At 43.3% G+C, this 19,859-nt stretch overlaps 1 protein-coding gene across 2 annotated transcripts in view; it reads right to left on the bottom strand.

Annotated features, from left to right (window-relative positions):
• lgr4 (leucine-rich repeat containing G protein-coupled receptor 4) overlaps positions 1-19,859 on the bottom strand; it is an 86,677-nt gene that overhangs the window by 20,259 nt on the left and 46,559 nt on the right. For both annotated transcript variants that reach the window (XM_073858967.1, XM_073858968.1), the window contains exons 4-5: positions 4,821-4,892; positions 3,739-3,810 (exon numbers count right to left, since the gene is read on the bottom strand). In XM_073858967.1, the coding sequence (XP_073715068.1) occupies positions 3,739-3,810; positions 4,821-4,892 (144 nt within the window). The remainder of the gene's footprint in view (positions 1-3,738; positions 3,811-4,820; positions 4,893-19,859) is intronic.

Genomic DNA, 19,859 nt, shown 5'->3' with positions numbered 1-19,859 from the left:
GAGAGAGAGAGAGAGAGAGAGAGAAAGAGAGAGAGAGACTCTTAAAAAGAGATAAATTTTAGATGTAAAACTTGGCCATGAGGGCCGCTGTTATGTTAAACGCATTAGCAGCTCAGAGTATGTTGAGATTTATTACTTTATAGTAATTTATAAAACAAACCAAATAATAGCTTTAACTCTCACGGAAGACTGAAAGATTACTGTTGATGATAAATAATTGCTCTCTGGTCTGTTAACTGGCAAACCACAGAATTGACTTTGAGGTTAGAAGTCACAGATTTTTAACCAGATCATTGCATAGTATGTCACAGAGGTGGCTACTTAAAATTATAGCTGAACATTAGATAATAATTGTGGTTTTGGATATACTACTCTAAGATGCAGGCGTATTTCCAGCGTCGATCCGAAGTATCAACAAACTCTTTAACCAAACCCTTAACTCCTAAAGAGGCCATCAAGCATTTGTGCTAAGAAGGTCTAGTGTTTTCTAAAGGCTTTGTCTCATTCTTTCCCTCCTCAGAAATGTCACTGTAATTAGGAAGTGGAGTTTTTTGGGAGCCTGATTAACACAGCAGAGGAACCTGTGCAGAGAGCCTGTGGGGTGAACACTTTCCCAGAGGACTGCCCTCTCTTTCTTTCTTTCTCTGAGGCTATCCCTCTTCTTTTCTCTTCCTTTTCTTTCATCTTAGGCTTCTCCTCTGACTATATCCCACTCTTTCTCTCATCATCTATGCTGACGGGCAGAAGGCAAGTTGATTGACAGGTCATTCTCTGAGGCTTTATCCGAAGCAGGTGGACTTTGCCAAAACACATTACTTCAGCACCACAGGGAAAAAGAAAGGAAAAACACAGGACATGAGGAGGGGAGAGAGAAAGAGAGAGATCTGGAGAGGTGATAATGGTTGAGAGCTGCTTTTTTAAACATGCATTGTCCCCCAGCAGGAACAGCAACTGGACAAAGACTTATTAACACACAGATTTTGGAAAAAACACAGTAAATGTGTCCGTGATTTGTCTGGGGATCCTTTGATTTTGGTTCATTCACACTGCCAATGATTTTCCCAAATCTGTGTGTGCAATCAAACATATCCTGTAAAGACAAGTGACCTGACGTGTATTGTATTTGTAATGGTGTTCTTGGTGGATTTTGTCCACAGGGTCTTAAGTTTGCTTATTATCTGCAATTTCAGGGTTTCCCGCAGCACATTTCAGTTCAGGCGGCCCGCCTAAGCTTGGAAACCCTACCACCAAAAAAAACCCCTAGGTTGTCAAAAATAAATAAATAAATTGCTGCACAAAAGGCCATCAAGTGCATCTCGGAGAATAGCGCATACACGCTTCACACCGCGAGCGGGGCCGAAATGAGAAAGACGTGGTCCGGACCGTCATGTCTGGAGGATAGCCAGTTGATAAAACACATGTCCGTGAGAACTGTAAGGGGACTTATGTTTTGGGTTTATTTATGCCTGTTATTGTATTAGTCTATAGTTCTTGCAATTTTAAAGTAAGTTAGCTGGTGATTTTGTTGTTTGAGCAACCTGCTAGCTAGGTTTCACGTGCCTGTTGATTCGATATAATTGTTGAACACTCTGCTCACGTTATTTATGTGGATTATTTACATGCTACAGTAGTTACACTCCTTTAAGATAATGTAATTAATAGTGGAAAATAATACATTTTTACAATCTTCGCGTTATCTATCACCATTGCCTGACGTTCAACAACATCTGCTTTAGTTTGTGTTTATTACCCCTTTAGTTTCACTTCATCACGCAGCTATTCCCATTAGAGGTATCTGTTAAAAACATTTAATTCATTAATAATCTAGTATGTGTTCTGTCATACTTTCTTCAAAATTAAGTTTTATTTGAGTGTTTTAAATAAAAATATTAAAATTTTCATCATGACGCATACGCCACGCCCCTTTGATTGCCCCGCCCACTCGCCCAACCCTACCACCTTAACTAACAAATTTTCTGCGGGAAACCCTGAATTTCTTTGTATTTATTTTCATGAACTATTAGTGCATGACGTGCTGTTATATTATGCTAGCAAACGATCTTAGCTTTAGCGTGGATAGAGCTCCCTGATCTCTGCATCATTCCAGTTTGCAGACATTTTTTTTTTGTTGTGAATGTTAATCTGCATTTAAAACCCCTGTGTCAAAGAGATGAACCAAAAGTTCTTGATGCGATAACACATGGATCCCCACTACGACACGCCACTTACAGCAATGTTTCTGCCTTTTGTTCACACAGGACATGTTCCTTAAATAATATGGCAATGTTACCAGCTCCGCTTTACGGGGCCGATGCCAGAAGCAATTATGGGATGTGTTCCCGTTCACACAGAAGGCACACTGGCAATTTTACGGGACTTTTCCTGGATCAACATACTGTGTGAATAAGGTTACTGAGACACAACAAAGGGCACAGCACACGCATAGGATCATCAGTGGCGGTTCTAGCCTTTGTGGTGCCCTGGGAAAACCCCACCGCCACATATTTATAAATAATTCTTTCAAACAAACAATAGGTTTAACTCTTTCCCCGCCATTGACGACTTAACTCATCAATTAAGAAAAAAAAACGCTTCCCTGCTAATGACAAGTTTTTCCGTCAATCCATATTTTCACTATTATCCATCAAGTGGCGCTTTTACCCAACTTGAAGTATTTCCTTCAGGGCAAACAGTTCAAACTCTGTGTATGTCTTGAGGATCGCTCTGAATCTGATCTCTATCAAAAGTCCTTCATAAAAATGCAATTATCTCAGCTTTTTGCTAATTTTTTTTTCTTTTTGAAGAAACCTACCCATATTTGTGAGGTGATAAAAAAGTTACAAATAGGATTAAATGTTTTTTTTTTTAAAGCAAAGGGTCTGTTCTTTTATTTGTATGTTTATATATTTAAAGAAGAACATTTTCTGGAGACATTAAACTTGTGAAAATAATAAAAAATGCTGGAGCTGGCTAGCAACTTTTTTTTCAAAAACGCTGGCGGGAAAGAGTTAAACAAAAAGCACACAAAAAGTCCAAACCTTCCTAACTTACCCTTTTTACGTTTTTTTTTCTAATGAACTATGCTAAGGTAAAATCCATGGTATTAATGCAAATTTTTATGAATGTTAGACTGAGTCCTGGCTATGGTATTACTACAAATTTCCTATGTAAGTTATACTCATGTTCTTATATAATGTTCTCTTCTTTTAAGGGCCATATCCATGTGAGCTGGAAAGACATGTCTGGTTTAAACTGATACCTGTCATCTATCATATTAATTAACTAAATGTCCTACAGTCTCAGAAAAAGTTTTAGAATAACATCTTTATTAGATTCAGGGTTCCAACACCTTAGTTATTAGTTAACTTAACATTCAAGGACCTTTCAAGGACTTTCCAGGTCCAACACCCCTTAAATTCAAGGACTGTTACCTTTAAAGATACATTGTTACAGTTCCCTTTCAAGGGAACTCACGCTGTGACACTTTGGGGACGCCTCCAAAGGTAAGTGCGTCTGAATGTGTATATCAAATTCAACCAATGGTGAGGCTTAACGACAAAGAGAGGGTGACGCGGGAGCCAGGAAATATATATTTTTTTTTCATGTAAAGCTGCTTTGATATAATGCAACATTGTAATAGAAATAAATGTATACATTTTAATAAATGTATATAAGTAAATATGAATATAAAACAATTAATATGTTTATGAATGAATGAAAAAAGGTAATAATGCTTACAAAGACTGCAGGGCATGAAGATTCTTGAGCGCTGCACTGGGAACAGTCTTCAACTGATTATTCTGAAGCATCCTGAAAAATATATATATATATATATACATGTAATGTTAGAGTATGCAGTCTTCAAAACCACTGCGTTTACTTCTCCAGCATGCACCTGTGTGTTAGCACATTACAAAGCATATCAATCATCTTTATTCCTCACAAGCTCCAAAAAATCCTATAATACGCTTTAATATTGATAGAATATGTCTCTGTGTGTATCTGAGTCTGTGTGTGTGTGTGTGTGTGTGTGTATCTGAGTGTGTGTGTGTCTTTTTAAGCTAATCTGAGTACATATCTTGCTTCCTCTCTACACTATCAGCTCTCTTTGGCGTCACTCAAATGGCACAGGCCGCGAGGGCAATTTTTCTTGCTCCGTGCCAGGCCCCAGCGTTTACACCCACACACACACACACACACACACACACACACACACACACACACACACACACACACACACACGTTTCTGAAAACCAGTATAGTCACATACAAACAAACCCAGCCAAGAGACATTCACAAACACATGGCCACAGTAAATTAAAAGTCCCAAATCATCTCCAGCATCTTCACTTTGAAAGCCCTTGGCCTTTGGTCCAAACTCAGTTTCCCTAACTTATTCCCAACCTCACAGACGATCTCTGGATGAGCCTGTGTAAGAGCGCCACAGGGACGAGGACAGGAAGAGGGAAAATAAGCTTTATGTAAAACGTGGCTGAATGGACCAGACAGCTGATAAGCTGCATTTGAATTGGCTCACAGACACCTGAAGACCTAAACCCGAGAGAGAGAGAGAGAGAGAGATAATACATCATAATAAAAAGTGCTCCATCAGAGTCTGACAGACTTGTTGATCCAGTAGCAGCCAAATTTTTGTTAGTTACACAACAAACCACTTCAAAACTCAACAAAATGCACACAGCAGGATCTACTGCTCTCTCACTGCGATCGACAATAATTCCTCACTAGGTGAAAAAGTAAGCTTGTATGAAATAGAGGTGGTTGTGTGTGTGTGTGTGTGTGTGTGTGTTTGTAATACTTACAGGACTTTAAGCTGATGGAGGCCAGACAGAGCCTCAGGGTGGATAAAAGCAAGGTCATTACCAGCTAAACGTCTACAAAGAAAGAGAAAGAGAGAGTTACTTAAATTCAGTTAGGTTGCAAAAAGCCTTTATGTATTGTAATGGGGAGCTGGGAAAAGAGGATTGAAAAGCTTTGAGTGGAAAGCATCTAAAAAAAAAACATTGTGAAAAGGACACTTCTGACATCAAATTTGGATTTAATGAGCATTTGGAGCCATTGCAAAATCCCTATATACACACTTTTATGACCACACACCCCACAGTACAGCAATGCGCCAACCTGAAAACCTTTCCCAACCTACTAGGATTGTGGCGACAATCAGGCATATCGCCAATAGCGATGGCTTGTTTGCCAACTATCTTGTTTGATTATGCTATAATTATAATTATCATCATAGTTTCACATTAACACTCCTGCATAACCTGCACTTGCGACACCATTACGTGAGTGAGCTTGTAATGCGCTTGCGCTCTGATATTTTCTTGCACCTGAGCTTATAAAGCACGCGAGAGAGGTTGTTATGCGTGCAGGGGTTTGAAACCAGTGAGTGAGTTGTTCCTCGTTTACTGGCGTGCAAGTAATTTACAGCACGCCAAGCCATCGATGACGCGCTTGGATTAATTGCATCTTTAAGATGGTTGCGGTCGTGACATTGTTGCTTGCTGCTTTTAGAGTAAAGCAGCTTCTGTTTTTTGCCCACCAATCCAGTGGCTTGTCATTGATAAATGAGTAAACATAAATAAATAAATAAATAAGGAAACTATTGCCCCAGCCTCTGATACTGTTGTGTATTGGGATCTCACGGGCTGACAATGGGGCGATCTCACTATAAAGAATATCACCCCAACACTATAACTTACTATAACAGATTGTCTAATGAACTTTTGATTTTTTTAACATTATTGTTTATACATATAACTATTAAACAATTGTGTCTTTTATAAATGCTGTTGCTTTAAAAACCAACTTTTTTAGTTAATGATCTGTAAGAATGAGGCTTTATTAGTGCTGTTCATTGATTTGAGTAACTTTTTTGACATTTGTGTATAAAGTGTTTCAATGCTACAATATATGGTGTAAAAACGTCTGAGTGCTGCCCTCTTCAGGTTGAACAGTGGCTACTGCAGTTGAATTTTCCTATTGGATGTTGCTGTACCGCATGACGTAAGCATGTTAAAGCTCACCACACCCTTGTTACAATCTCACCTAACCCTTAGTACGAGCTCAGTTTGTTCCCTCTGTCTCCGTTCGGATCCGCCCACTGTTCTTGCATTTTTCAAATATTACCAGTGAGTGGAGTTAGGTGGAGTTTTAAAGGATTAGTCCATTTTCTTAAAAAGAAAAAATCCATGTCATCCAAAATGTTGATGTCTTTCTTTGTTCAGTCAAAAAGATGTTTTATGAGGAAAACATTCCAGGATTTTTCTCATTTTAATGGACTTTAATGGACCCCAACACTTAACAGTTTTAATGCAGTTTAAAATTGCTGTTTCAAAGTACTCTAAATCAGTGGTTCCCAAACTTTTTCAGCGTGCGGCCCCCCTTGTGTACGGTGCATTCCCCCAAAGTAAATTTGTGACAAAAAACTGTTCTAAAACTCAACATTTTAATAAAAAAACCATTAAATTATACAAAAAGTAGTGCTTTTGGTTAGTAGCCTTATTTTTTTTAGGTTTCATTACATAGAATTCATGATAAATTAATGTACTTCATAAAATGTCATAAAACTGGGGCCCCCCTGGCACCATCTCGTGGCCCCGGCCCCCCAGTTTGAAAACCACTGCTCTAAATGTTCGCAAACGAGGCATAAGGGTCTTATCTAGAGAAACGATTGTCATTTTTGGCAAGAAAAATAAAAAATATGCATATTAAACCACAAATTCTTCCTCTGGCTGTGCGACGCCCCAGTGCGACCTCACGTAATTGCGTAATGACGTGGAAAGGTCACGTGTTACATATATGAAACGCACCTTTGCGGACCATTTTAAACAACAAACTGACAAAAACCTTAGTATCATTCCACATACAACAACGTCGGAACGGTCCTCTTTCTCCACACTTGTAAACACTGCGGCGTAGTTTCGCGTACATCATCCGTGACATCTTGACGTGATGACGTATTACATGAGGGCACGTCACACGACCGGCGAAAGACGAGAAGTTGTGGTTTAAAAGTGCATATTTTTATTTTTATTGCCAAAAATGACAATTGTTCTGCTAGATAAGACCCTTATGCCTCGTTTGGGATCGTTTAGAGTCCTTTGAAACTGCAATAAAACTGTTAAGTGTTGCAGTGGCGGTTCTGGGGAGGGGCCAGCGGGGGCCAGTGCCCCTGTGACAACAAGCATGGACCCCCTTGTGGCCCCCCTAAATGTGGGGTGTGAAATAAACATTTACAGACCAGTTGAAATGGTCTAGATCCGTCACTGAAGTGTTGGGGTCCATTAAAATGAGAAACAATTCTACAATGTTTTCCTAAAAAAAAACAATTTCTTCTCGACTGAACAAAGAAAGACATTAACAGTTTGGATGACATGGTGGTGAGTAAATTATCTGGATTTAAAAAAAAAAATGGACTAATCCTTTAAGTGTATATTTTGAAAATAAGTGTTTTTAATGGTGCCTGTTCGAGGTCTGGTATAGTACAATACTGTACAGTAGCTGATATGTGCCGTGCTGACAGTAGTGTGGACGATAAGCATTATGATAACTCGTCTCTGCATGCTCTCTGTCTTATTGGCCGGCACAAATACCTCAAAAGTGTCAGAATGTGTTGGCTTCATTGTCAAGTTGATTATACAGACATAATCTTAATTTTAGGCAGGACAACACCCACAACACCTTCTATTCACAGAGTGTCAAGGACACATTACAAGTGCTTATTACACACATCTTCATGAAATACTTGATTCTTATTGGTCAATCACAGCATTCTGCAACCAAATATCTATAAATAATGAACGCTAAACTGCCTTAGATTTACATTTATGCATTTGGCAGACGCTTTTATCCAAACAGTCTTACGGTGCATTCAAGGTATACATTTACAAGGCGTTACAATTACTCATTCTACATTACTAGTATGAGTGTTGCCTGGGAATCTAACCCATAATCTGCTAACCTAATGCTCAATTGAGCTTAAAGACCACATATTACCACTTTCAGACACTTTCAACTCTATGTTTCATGTCTGTATATTTAGTGAGCCATGCAATAACAGACATAATGTAATCAGTCGGTCATTATCACAAAAACCCCTTTTAGAACCATACAAAGCTTCTTTGCTCTTGTCTGGTCAATGCTGGGTATATGTATTATTCAATGTGCTGTGACTGGAGTGCAGTGAGGACTTGTGTCTGTTAAGGTGCGTATGGTAAGGCAGGCAGAGAGTCCACATAACTTCACCAAATCAGGCCTGAGAGATTAACACCAGATTTATCACCCTCTGAAACTGGAGTCTCTGACACTCTTTTAACTCTCTTATCATCTCCTGTTTGCGTTCTGGCTCACGTCTACCAGAAGCAGCAGGCCACAGTGCTGCAGGGTAAGAGAAAGCCTACCGTTCCCTCACAATACAGGAAGTCGTGCACTGAGTGCGTTTATCTAAGATCTTCCTCTACAACTGAGACGTTTATAGCTTCAGGGTGAATTAACTGTCTCTTGGTGGCCCCAGGATACATGAATAATACGCAAATATAATACTTGTTGAATAAACGGCTAAATTGCGAGCATGTGAAATGTCCATCCCCACTATAGCTGAATCTGTCTTTCAGCCTCATGTTACCATAAAATTGGGGGTAGTGGGGGGGCTGAACTTTAGCCCTTTTATTGATATATGGAGGCAGATACCTGATTGTTATCTATCTCTAAAGTTACAGTTGTGTCAACAGCACAACAACACTTCAAAGTGCTTGTGTTTGATAAATGTATCATTGTCTTAGTAACATAAAAATATGTACGTAGGTGATTTTTTGGTTAATTAAGTTACAAGCGTGTTTTATTATCTTGACATCATAAAACTTGAATCTCCTTGACGTAAAGGTTTAAGTAGTTACATTTTTAATAAAGAAAGATTTACTTTCACCAGTTACATTTTAGTTATGTACTGTATAACCATGTGAATGTTTAATCCATGTCGTCTTTCCAATCTACCACTGGAGAACAGATATTTACAATTTTTGTTAAAAATGACAGTAGTATTGGCTAACATGAACTAACAATAAACAATACCTCTCCAGCAATTATGTTAATTTCGGCATTTACTAATACATTTATAAAATCAAGTGACGTTAACATTAATTAATGCATCATAACCTTACATGAATAACTGTTATGACATTAACCTACATTAACAAGATTTATTACACGGCTCTCTGGAATGCTTGATTCTGATTGGTCAGTTGAGACATTTGCAGGTTCGTTCTTTTCAAATAATAACCGCTCCAAATTAATAACGCATAGCCGGACTACTTGCACGAGTAAAATCGTTCCGCGCCAATAAAGATCAATAAAGATTACTGTCTGCTTGGCGCCATCTTGTGACAAACACTGGACAACCACGACAAGACACAGACAGCTTACTGAGACTGAACTTGACAAAATAGAGCATGACAGCTACGAAGCCAACACACACAAAAATACAGAATGGGCATTAAAACTTCTCAAAGACTGGCTAAAAGAGAAAAAATTGAGACAGACAAGTATGAAGCAGCGGATCTTAATAAGGTATTACGATCATTTTATGCATCTGTGCAAAGTTTCGCGGAAGGATAAAAATGTTAATTTAAAACAAATATGCCAATAAAATGTTTAAAATTCATATTCATGTCCAGTTTTTTTCTTATGTGGCAAGTAGCCGTGTAATAAGCGGGATAATGTAGAGGCAGCCGGTAGTTATTGGGAAATAAGCCCCTTCAGTGTGATACAAGACCCTCCGCTTCGCGTCGGGTCCTGATCACACTGTCGGGGCTTATTTCCCAATAACTACCGGCTGCCTCTACATTATCCCTTACTTAATACATGCTGAAAAACGTCTCGGTTACGGATGTAACCCTCGTTCCCTGAAGGAGGGAACGGAGACGTCACGTCGTGACCGACGAATTGGGAGCTCGCTTAGAGAGACCAATCTGCTTCGAATACTACTAAAACGCCAATGAACTTGGCATTGAGATATTTGCATAATGCTGGCGCCGCCCCGCCAGGTGCGTATATAAGGCGCACGTGCAAATAGGGAAATCAGCTTCTGTTCGCTGAGAAAGCCGGAAGGTGACCGGCCTAAACAGCAGGTGGCAGCACCTGTGGCGACGGGACGTGACGTCTCCGTTCCCTCCTTCAGGGAACGAGGGTTACATCCGTAACCGAGACGTTCCCTTTCAGTCGGTCACTACGACGTCACGTCGTGACCGACGAATTGGGAAACCCTACTAAAACGCCACTAGGGGCTGACCTCTTCCAGTGTCTGCATAAAGCCCTCCGGTTCCACTTAAGGATAGGAGAATTAGGTTTTAAGGCAGAAGGCCGGGCACTAGATGTTCCTTTAACCCCACAGTAGTGCCAGCGACTGGGAAGCGCCCTAACTGAGCGGTATAGGGACGCTGCGGAAGCCACCGCCCCGTTAAGGGCTAATGGTGGACGAAAGTCAACCGTAGTTGAGGTATAAATGACAGCCGTGGCTGTGTAAGCAAAGCAGTGCTCTGCTAAGGGAAACGTGGGCTGGTAGGATTAACCCCACGGAAAAATACTCACAAAGGAACCCGTTGGGACACAATGTGGGGCCCTGGCCAAACACGTAGGTTCGTAAGAATACAACTAGTGAAAGGCTGACAGCCAATGCTCCGCAACAAAGGCTGTCAAGGCAGTGGAGAGAGCAAATCAAACCATTACGCATTTTTGCTCTGTTAGCCTTCCATACTAAAACTCAATTTGGAGCTTCAGTCGGAGGCTGCAAGCCGACTTGCGAGTCTGCCCTCTGTGTCCTCCCAGGTGAGGACAGAACACGAGAGGATACAGGCTCGATACGAACATTGTAGAATCTAATGAACGTATTAGGTGTCGCCCAACCAGCAGCTCTACAGATGTCTGTTAGCGAGGAACCACGAGCTAAGCCCAAGATGAGGCAACACTCCGAGTGGAGTGCGCTCTCAAATTAAGGGGCAAGGAATGCCCTGCAAATTGTAAGCTAGGGCGATAGTATCAACTATCCAATGAGACATCCTCTGCTTAGTGACAGCTTTCCCTTTCTGCTGGCCACCATAACAAACAAAGAGCTGGTCTGAGGTCCTGAAGCTTTGCGTGCTGACCACGTAGAATCGCAGTGCGCGTACGGGGCACAACAAAGCCTCGGTTGGGTTTGCCTGCTCCAAAGGCAACGCTTGCAAGCTCACCACCTTATCTCTGAAGGGAGTGGTGGGAACTTTGGGCACGTAGCCTGGTCTGGGTCTCAATGTTACACTCGAGACAGCAGGACCAAACTAAAAGCACGAATCGTCAACAGAGAATGCATGTAAATCTCCTACTCTCTTCATGGAGGCCAATGCTAGCAGGGTCAGAGTTTTCATTGATAAAACTTCAGACTCGCAAACTGCAAAGGCTAAATCGGAGACCTGAAGGCTTCAGCACCATGGACAGGTCTCAGGAAAAAAGAGGGAGGGCGCGAGGGGTTTAGCCTGCGAGCGCCTCTTTAAAATGTAATAATTAAATCATGCTGGCCAACTGATCTGCCGTAGATAAGTGAGTGATAAGCAGAAATAGCGGCGATATCAATTTCAATGGCGGAGGGACAGCCTACCATCTAACCCATGTTAAAGATATAAAAGCATAATGTTAAAGGGCATTCTCTGGGTCCTCGCGTTGCGAAGAGCACCGGGTGACGAAAGGTTTCATTAAGCGCGTAAGCCCGTCTTGTGGACGGTGCTTGAACCGCGTCGATGGTGTTAGATACCGCTTGCGATAAATCACCTAAACCCTACGCGCGCTCAACGACCATACATGGATATCCACAGGTCGGGGCGCGAGTGCCAAATGTGCCCCTTCCTAAGAAAGAGAGTCCTTCCTCAGGGAATCCGCCAGGGAGGGCTGTCGCGAGGAGCATTAACTATGAAAGCCAATTCTTGGTCGTCCAGTACGGACGATTAATAAAAGGCTCTCCTCGTCCTGCCTGACTTTGCACAATGTCTGCGCAATAAAGCTCACTGGAAGAAATGCGTATTTACGCGCCCCCCGCGGCCAGCTGTGTGCCAACGCATCCACGCCGAGACTGCCTCGGTTAGTGAATAAAATAGGCGACAGTGGGTATCGTCCGGCGACGCAAACAGATCTATCCACGCACAACCGAACTTCTTCCAAATAGCTGGCCGTCTGGGGGTGGAGTCGCCATTCGCCGGGGGCGCAGCTCGGGAAGCGCGTCTGTCGCTGTATGTAGCGATCCCGGGAAGTAAATGGCACGAAGGGACCTCAGATGCTTCTGACTCCAAAGGAGGAGATGACGAGCGAGATGCGACAGGTGACGAGAGCGCGAAACCGCCTTAACGGTAAATAACGCAACAGTCGCAATGTTATTGGTGTCGACTAATACATCCTTCCCTCGCATCTCCATAGCGGAGCGTACAAGTCCCAGATATACAGCGCACCGCTCGCGGCAGTTGGGATGCTATGCACACCCCAGAGACTGCAAGCCCGTCATACGTGGCTGAACATCCCGTGCTTAGGGCATCGCATGCTACAGAATGCCAGGAGACCCCCCAGAGGCATATCTTGCTCTCAGAAACGCTGGGTCTACTACGGGGAAATCTAAATGACATGCCGGTGTAGTGTTTACACAATGTATGCCTGTGCCACGCTCTCCTCGAGACTCGATCGTAAAGCCAACTCTGAAGCGGTCTCATATGACGCAGCTCGTGCAGTGTCACAGCTGCGGCATGCTGTCATATGTCCAGGAGCTTCTGAAATTGTTTCAGAGGGACCGCGTACTTCCCTCGAATTAAACCGAGGCAAGTCAGAACTGACTAGTTGCGCACTCTTGTAAAACACGCCAATTAGTTGACCGAGTCTAATTCCATACTGAGAAAAAGGATCCTCTGCACGGGGCAAAGTTGCTCTTTCCCAGTCGACCTGATGACTTAAACGAGCGAGATGCCGAAGCATTAACTCTCTGTGTTCGCGCACGTCTGCCAAGAACGGGCTATTATAAGTCAACGTAAATAAGAGCAGAATGCGAACAACGCTCTCTCTCTGATATCTTAATGCCGTGACTTCATGGAGACACGGAGAGAGAGAGACAGCTCGAATGGTGTACTTAATATTAATATGCCCACCCCACGACGCAGAGCGAAAAAACGGTCTAAGGCGAGGGGAGATGGACACAAAAGTACACGTCTTACAGGTCTAAGGCTGCAACCGATCTGAATATTGAAATACGAGCCTCGGCGTTATCATCCAAGAAAGACCACCTTTGTAGAGCCGGTGCGTAAATCAAATCGATCGTAACCCACCGCGTATTTTGGGTACTATGAGATAAAGGCTGGAAAACCCTATCATCATATCATCATCTCGGTAAGAGGGACCGGCTCGATAATCCTTCGCCAGCAGGACATCGACTTATGCACGCAGTACATGTGCATCGGACACTTTCACTATAGTGAAACGAAAGCCCGAGAATTTTGGGGTTGTGCCGGTAATTGTATTTCGTAACCGAGGCGGATCGTGCGTAAAACTCAACGAAACGGGCTGGGAACTGAAGCCAAGCACCCAGGCACCGTACGAGGAGAATTAACGACACTACCAAGTACCCGCGGTGGGGCAGCGAAGCGAGACAGGTGACTGCCGGTGCGTCTGCTGAGACAGCATAAGCATCACAGTATGTGTGTGTGTGACACTGACCTGAGCCCGCTGAGAGAAACGGTCGTCCGGTCTCCTCAGCTGAGGACGCAGACTCCGATGGGGGTGCTGGTGGTCCGGTCTCCTAAGTGGAGGGCTCGGACTCCTCAGAACACCCGCTGGCGATAGAGGAGAGGTAAGGTGAGCTGGAGTGTGCCCGCTCACGGCTCTCTCGATCCTCTGGAGACCTGGAGAGGGAAGAGGAATGCACTCTGTGTGTGGTTAGTGGGCACCGGCCAAACAGCCGGTGGAACATATGCAAACCAAGAATTTTCCACCCGACCCTCTATCGGGGGAAGGAGCGAATTACCGCCTCCTGAAGAGTGATCCTCTGCCAATCCAGGTCGCCCGCTTACTGGCCACTTAAACTCCCGCTTTCACGGGAAGCAGCTAAGCGGGCGGGGCGAGCTGCTGACGACCGGTTCCCCCGCGCTGCCGAGATGGGGTCCGAGGAGGGGAACGGAGGTGGTCGCCGCAGGACGCCGACGGCGAGAGGCAGACTGAGGAACCGGCGTGGTGGTTTTTCCCAAGGGCAGCTCTCCTTCGCCGGGGCATGACCTCATAGATCGCCTCAGTCTGCGCAGCGGAGCTGTACGACTCCACGGCCTCGCCGAGAGGCCGGTCTGTGAGACAGGAGCATTCAAGAAGTTGTTCTCGCCTGCGTCCGTCAGCCAGACACAGCCAAAAGTGGCGATCTTGAACCACTGTCGTGAACATCGCACGACTGAGGGTCGCGGCCTCCCTCGTAAATCCTTGGTGAACCCGTAGCAACGTTATTGCGTGCAGGGCTGAAGCCGCCTCTCCGCATGCCTGCCGGACAGCGCCCGTAACCGGACGACTGTCTACAAACACGGGAGGGAAGGGTTGGGTGGTCCCTCCAGGAACGCAGCTGCATCGCAACCCCCCGCTCTACTGAAGGGTCCCTGCCCTTAGCGGCTCCATTGGTGAGGGAGATGAGGGGTGAAAGCTGAAGCTGAACGGCCGGATGGCCGCAAACCACGTCAGCTCTTCGTGCCGTCGGGAAGAAAGGCACAGGAGCAGAGGACCGAGAGGCCCGAGCAGCTCCGAAATACCAATCACGTGGGCGGTACGGTTCGGGCGGAGAGGGGTTAACCCCTCCAACTCTACCGTTACCGCCGCTCGAGCGGGCACGGCCGCCATCTCCGGAACGACTCCCTTCGGAGGAAAATTGGACACCCCTCTGATGCTGCAGAAGTGAACGGGACCAGAAGGAGGTCCAATGGATTCGGCAGACATCGTAGAACACGACTCTGCCGTTTCCACCGGAACCTCAACCGGCTGAGGATGAAAGGCCGGTAGGTGGAGGACGCATCCTCCGTCCTCCTCAGCGTAGTGATGCGAAGAGCGTCATGCGAGCGCTTGACAGTCGCACCATGGCGGTGTCAGCACTGCAAAGACGCGGACAGCATTCCCGTAGAAACGTCAGTCGTCTCCGCAATCCAAGAGGGTTATGCTCTCACAGAGAGAACAAAAACTCTCCACGAGCGCAGCCTCAGAGTGCTTGATGCCCAAGCATGAAGACAGCGCTCGTGACCGTAACTGGAACCCTTATACCTCTCACATCCAAGATCGCACGGACGAAAAGCAATCCTGAAAAGGACGCTGATCTCCGAATATACGAGAGAGTGGCTGTCTTTAAAAAGACACAGAGCTCTCACGTATCACTCTCTTAGGGAAATCACTCTTTAGGTGCTCAGCTGATGATGCGCACAGGGAAAGGCAACGCACACACTAAACTCAAAACAAAAAATATGCAGAGCAGTGGAATACTGCGAGCGTCCGCTGTGTTAGTACTGCTTGTCAATCAACTTCAGCAACCGTTCCCAGAAGAGCAGATAGTAGCTTCTCAGTCAGATAAAGCCGGCTTTCGAAGCGAAAAAAAGCTGATTTCCCTATTTGCACGTGCGCCTTATATACGCACCTGGCGGGGCGGCGCCAGCATTATGCAAATATCTCAATGCCAAGTTCATTGGCGTTTTAGTAGTATTCGAAGCAGATTGGTCTCTCTAAGCGAGCTCCCAATTCGTCGGTCACGACGTGACGTCGTAGTGACCGACTGAAAGGGAACTATATTGTTCATTGTTTGTTCAAGTTAGTTAATGCATTTATTTAGTAATGTTAACTAATACAAACTTATTATAAAGTGTTACCCAGATGATATTTACCCACACATTATTTACAATGGTTTTTCTGTAGCGTTGCATTAGCGACACAAAGGTTATAAGTTTGATCCCAGAGCACACATAATAAAATAATGTATAGACTGAATGTACTGTAAGTTGCTTTGGATAAAAGTCTCTGCTTAATGCATAAATGTAAACAACCGGGTTTCTTAAAGGTGACATAGAATGATTGAATGGAGTATTTTTCCTTGTTCTGTGATATGACATGTAGACAACAAAATATTTGGTTGGGTCTGTAAAGCCTTACCGTGGGTTCACACCAGCCGCGTTTGAGGCGTCAAATTTGTGTGTACCGTGCCTAGTTCGCAGCTTGAACAGTTTGAGTTTACTCGCTTCATTCGCGCGTGAAATTCTAGTCATCGAGACATTCACACGGAATTTCATGTCACTGGAGGGGCTTTTGCGGCTCCGCTCGCTTCCTTTGATCGCGTCACTACTAGAGCAAGCTCCTGATTGGTTAACATGCCACGTTTTTACGCCAAAGTACAAATTTTCCAACTTGCGCATTTTCCCCGGCAATGCACAATTCGCGGCATTTTTGCAAACTAGACTTGCAAATCCTGTGTACCGCACCGCGCTAGATGCCTCATTCGCGCCTCGAGACCTCCAGACACGTCAACGCGTCTTCACATTGACTTATCATCGAAATCACTCGCGCTTCATGCCTCTACCGCGACGGGTGTGAACACAGCATTAGAAGCTTCCTTAAAACCTCTCTTAGAAAGCTATATTAAAGGAATAGTCTACTCATTTTCAATATTAAAATATGTTATTACCTTAACTAAGAATTGTTGATACATCCATCTGTGTGCGTGCGCGTGGGCGCTGGAGCGCACTGTGGCGCTTGGATGGCATTTGGCTTGGCCCCATTCATTCAATTGTGCCATTTAGAGATAAAGTTAGAAGTAACCAAACACATCAACGTTTGTCCTATTTAAGACGAGTAGTTATACGAGCAAGTTTGGTGGTACAAAATAAAATGTAGCGCTTTTCTAAGCGGATTTAAAAGAGGAACTATATTTTATGGCGTAATAGCACTTTTCAGAGTACTTCGACTCGGCGCAGTAACACCCTCCCTCTCCCATTATGAGAGTGAGAAGGGGAGCGGACTTTTCAGGCAAGTCGAAGTACTCCCAAAAGTGCTATTATCCGTTGAACTTCGCGAACACTGCTGCAATTTAATTCCCGTTGGAGGCGAGAGGCCGGATTTATGCAAATTACTTTGAAGGGAAGGGAACTGAATAAGAGTGGGGGGGGAAATGAGATAATTCTTACGTAACATGTATCCGTTGTTCACATTGGGCCATTTTCTGGCGGATATTTCTAAAGAAGGAATTTCTATGAAACAGAGATGTTCAGAATGTCTAGCACTTTTCGTATGTTTGTGAATGCAGGTAAACTACCGTTATTCAACTAAGACCAGGTAAAAATGTATTTTCATTCTCTGTCCCCTTTAACAGTAAGGTTTCACTGATTATAATTGACATTAGTCCCTTTTACACATACTGTACAGTCTTTACTGGTAAATTGCAGTTAAGAGATCATGTGGGAACATCAGTCTTGCCAATTTATCAGTTATGAACTGGTCTGATGCTATGTGAACAAAGAATAGGATTGCCGGTATCAGGACGGAAAATGCGCTGACAACTTCACGCCAATCATAATATTTTGACATAGATGACGCGTTTGCCTTCCATGCCATTTATGGAAGTTTCTCTCCACATGCTGCTCAAAGTCGACATACGTCAAGTGATAAATTGACCAAATCTCTTCACCAGAGTTGTTTAAAAACAGTTTACCTTCTATTTGCCAAATTGCCCAAGTCTTTTTCGTCTTCAAATGGATTTGAAATGATTATTTAATATGAAATGGTTTATGCTCTCCGTCATTTAAAATAGTCACAGTAAACAGCAGGTTACTTCAAATGATGGCTCAAACATGCGCAGGCGTAGGATATGTGTGCTTGTCAAATATGGTTTACAAACAGTGCACGCGCGGGATATGTGATACATGTCAATGATGGCTATTGCTCACAAACACGTACAAGGGAGGGGTTAGTGTGCCTGTCAATGACAGGCATTAAATTCTGCAGAGGTACCATAACCCATCACTGTTTACAGCACAACACCGATATCACTTTAGAGGAAACTTCCGCTCTCTCACAAGAGCTTAGCTGTATTTTGGTACTGATATGTGAATGTTATATTACTGGTAAAAAGATGTAAAGTCGTTGCGTGTGTGAATAGCACATTGTCGTATTTACTGGTAAAGTTATTCTGGTAAATTTAATTCCTGTTTGGAAGAGGCTATTATTTTCTTTACTTAATGCATATGTATACAGTTAACATATTTATTCAGTGCAATGTAAATTAAAATAGTTTAAACTTGTGCCTTAAACCCTAATTCTTAGATTGATAGGTCTTAAGAGTATTGGTTTAGGTCATGTCTCTCTCTCCCTCTCTTTCTCTAGTACACCCTTAAATACTAGTACAAAAGTATAAGTCTGTGGGTAATTATCTTGTAGCATATAATTGTTTTAATGATTCATTCAAACATAAAGAAAACAAAGAGGGAAAAATAGGGGATAATACAGCCTGAATTAGTACAGTATGCTGAGGAGATGACGGGCTGACTTATCAGTCCACAAAATCATAGGGGCTCAGCTTTTAAGTGTTGAAACATTACCACACACCAAGAGAGGAAAAAAACAGACCTCCACAAAGAATGCTGGGATATCAAAAATAAAAAAGAGGCATGCATATAAGCACACGCTCTTCGACAGAAGACCTGCCCCACTCCAACCACCATCCTAACCCCAAAACACACCAACAACTGCACGCTTGTTTACATCAACACATTTGTTGTGGCGCACCACTGCGGTTGGGTTGGGCTGTGGGAGAGAAAGACGTTCCCCCTGCTCTGTGTCCTTCTCTCTTCATAGCTCTGGTTTGGCCACATCTCAAAGCCACTAGATCTGGCCAGGCTTCCATGGTTAGCTTTTAAAAAACACATGCAAACTCTTACTAGTCAGCTGACAGATCTACTAAGCATCTACTTTATTTGTCTGGAACTGATCTAAGTCTCATTCTGCGGTCAGCGTGTTGCTTTAGTGAGTAACACGGCCACTGTCATACGACCTTCTGAAAGTTTCAGCCAACGCTTGCAGGACGCAAAAATGAAATCTATTTGGAAATGCAGTTATATTTAGATCATAATTGCATTAAGCGAATGCGTTGTTAAAATAATTGCAGTTTTGTTACTTACTTGTTCTCCTACATAGAGCCATTTTAGGGTATTTAGCAACAGTTTAGACAAAACCAGATCCAAAGGCAAACAACCAGAGGAACTAGAGTGGAAAACATTCACTAAAAGTCGATCTGATGACATCTGATGATGACAGATAGACAAAAAGTGATAAAAAGTGCGTCTTTCAATGAAAACATTATCAGACACATTCACAATCTCTTGCATGTACACAGGCAAACACGTTTTTATCTATGTAAATGAAGACTCTCCTAGTTATAAATACCATAACTGAACCCTAACCCACACTCTTAACAGAAAAAAATCTGCATTTTTACAAATCAAAAAAATTAATTATTTACTACATTTTTATAGCTTTTTTGCAAATTAAAACATGCACAAAATGAGGTTTGGCTCACTTTTAGGTAAACATGTGTCCACAAAATATATCAGGAACACACACACACACACACACACACACACACACACAAACTACTTATCAGGCCTAAGACACACCAAGGTAGAGTAGATTAATATTTGACAGCTCTATATCTGGCAATGGGAGGATATGTTTGAAGAGAGAGGTGTGTGGTTATGACAGACGACTGCATTACTCTTCTATTGCCGCCTAAACCGCATTCCCATGTCTCTCTCATACATAAAGTACACACCTAAAAA

The sequence above is a fragment of the Misgurnus anguillicaudatus genome, chromosome 21 (assembly GCF_027580225.2).
Source record: "Misgurnus anguillicaudatus chromosome 21, ASM2758022v2, whole genome shotgun sequence".
NCBI lineage: Eukaryota > Metazoa > Chordata > Actinopteri > Cypriniformes > Cobitidae > Misgurnus > Misgurnus anguillicaudatus.
This window is presented reverse-complemented; position numbering and strand designations above follow the sequence as displayed.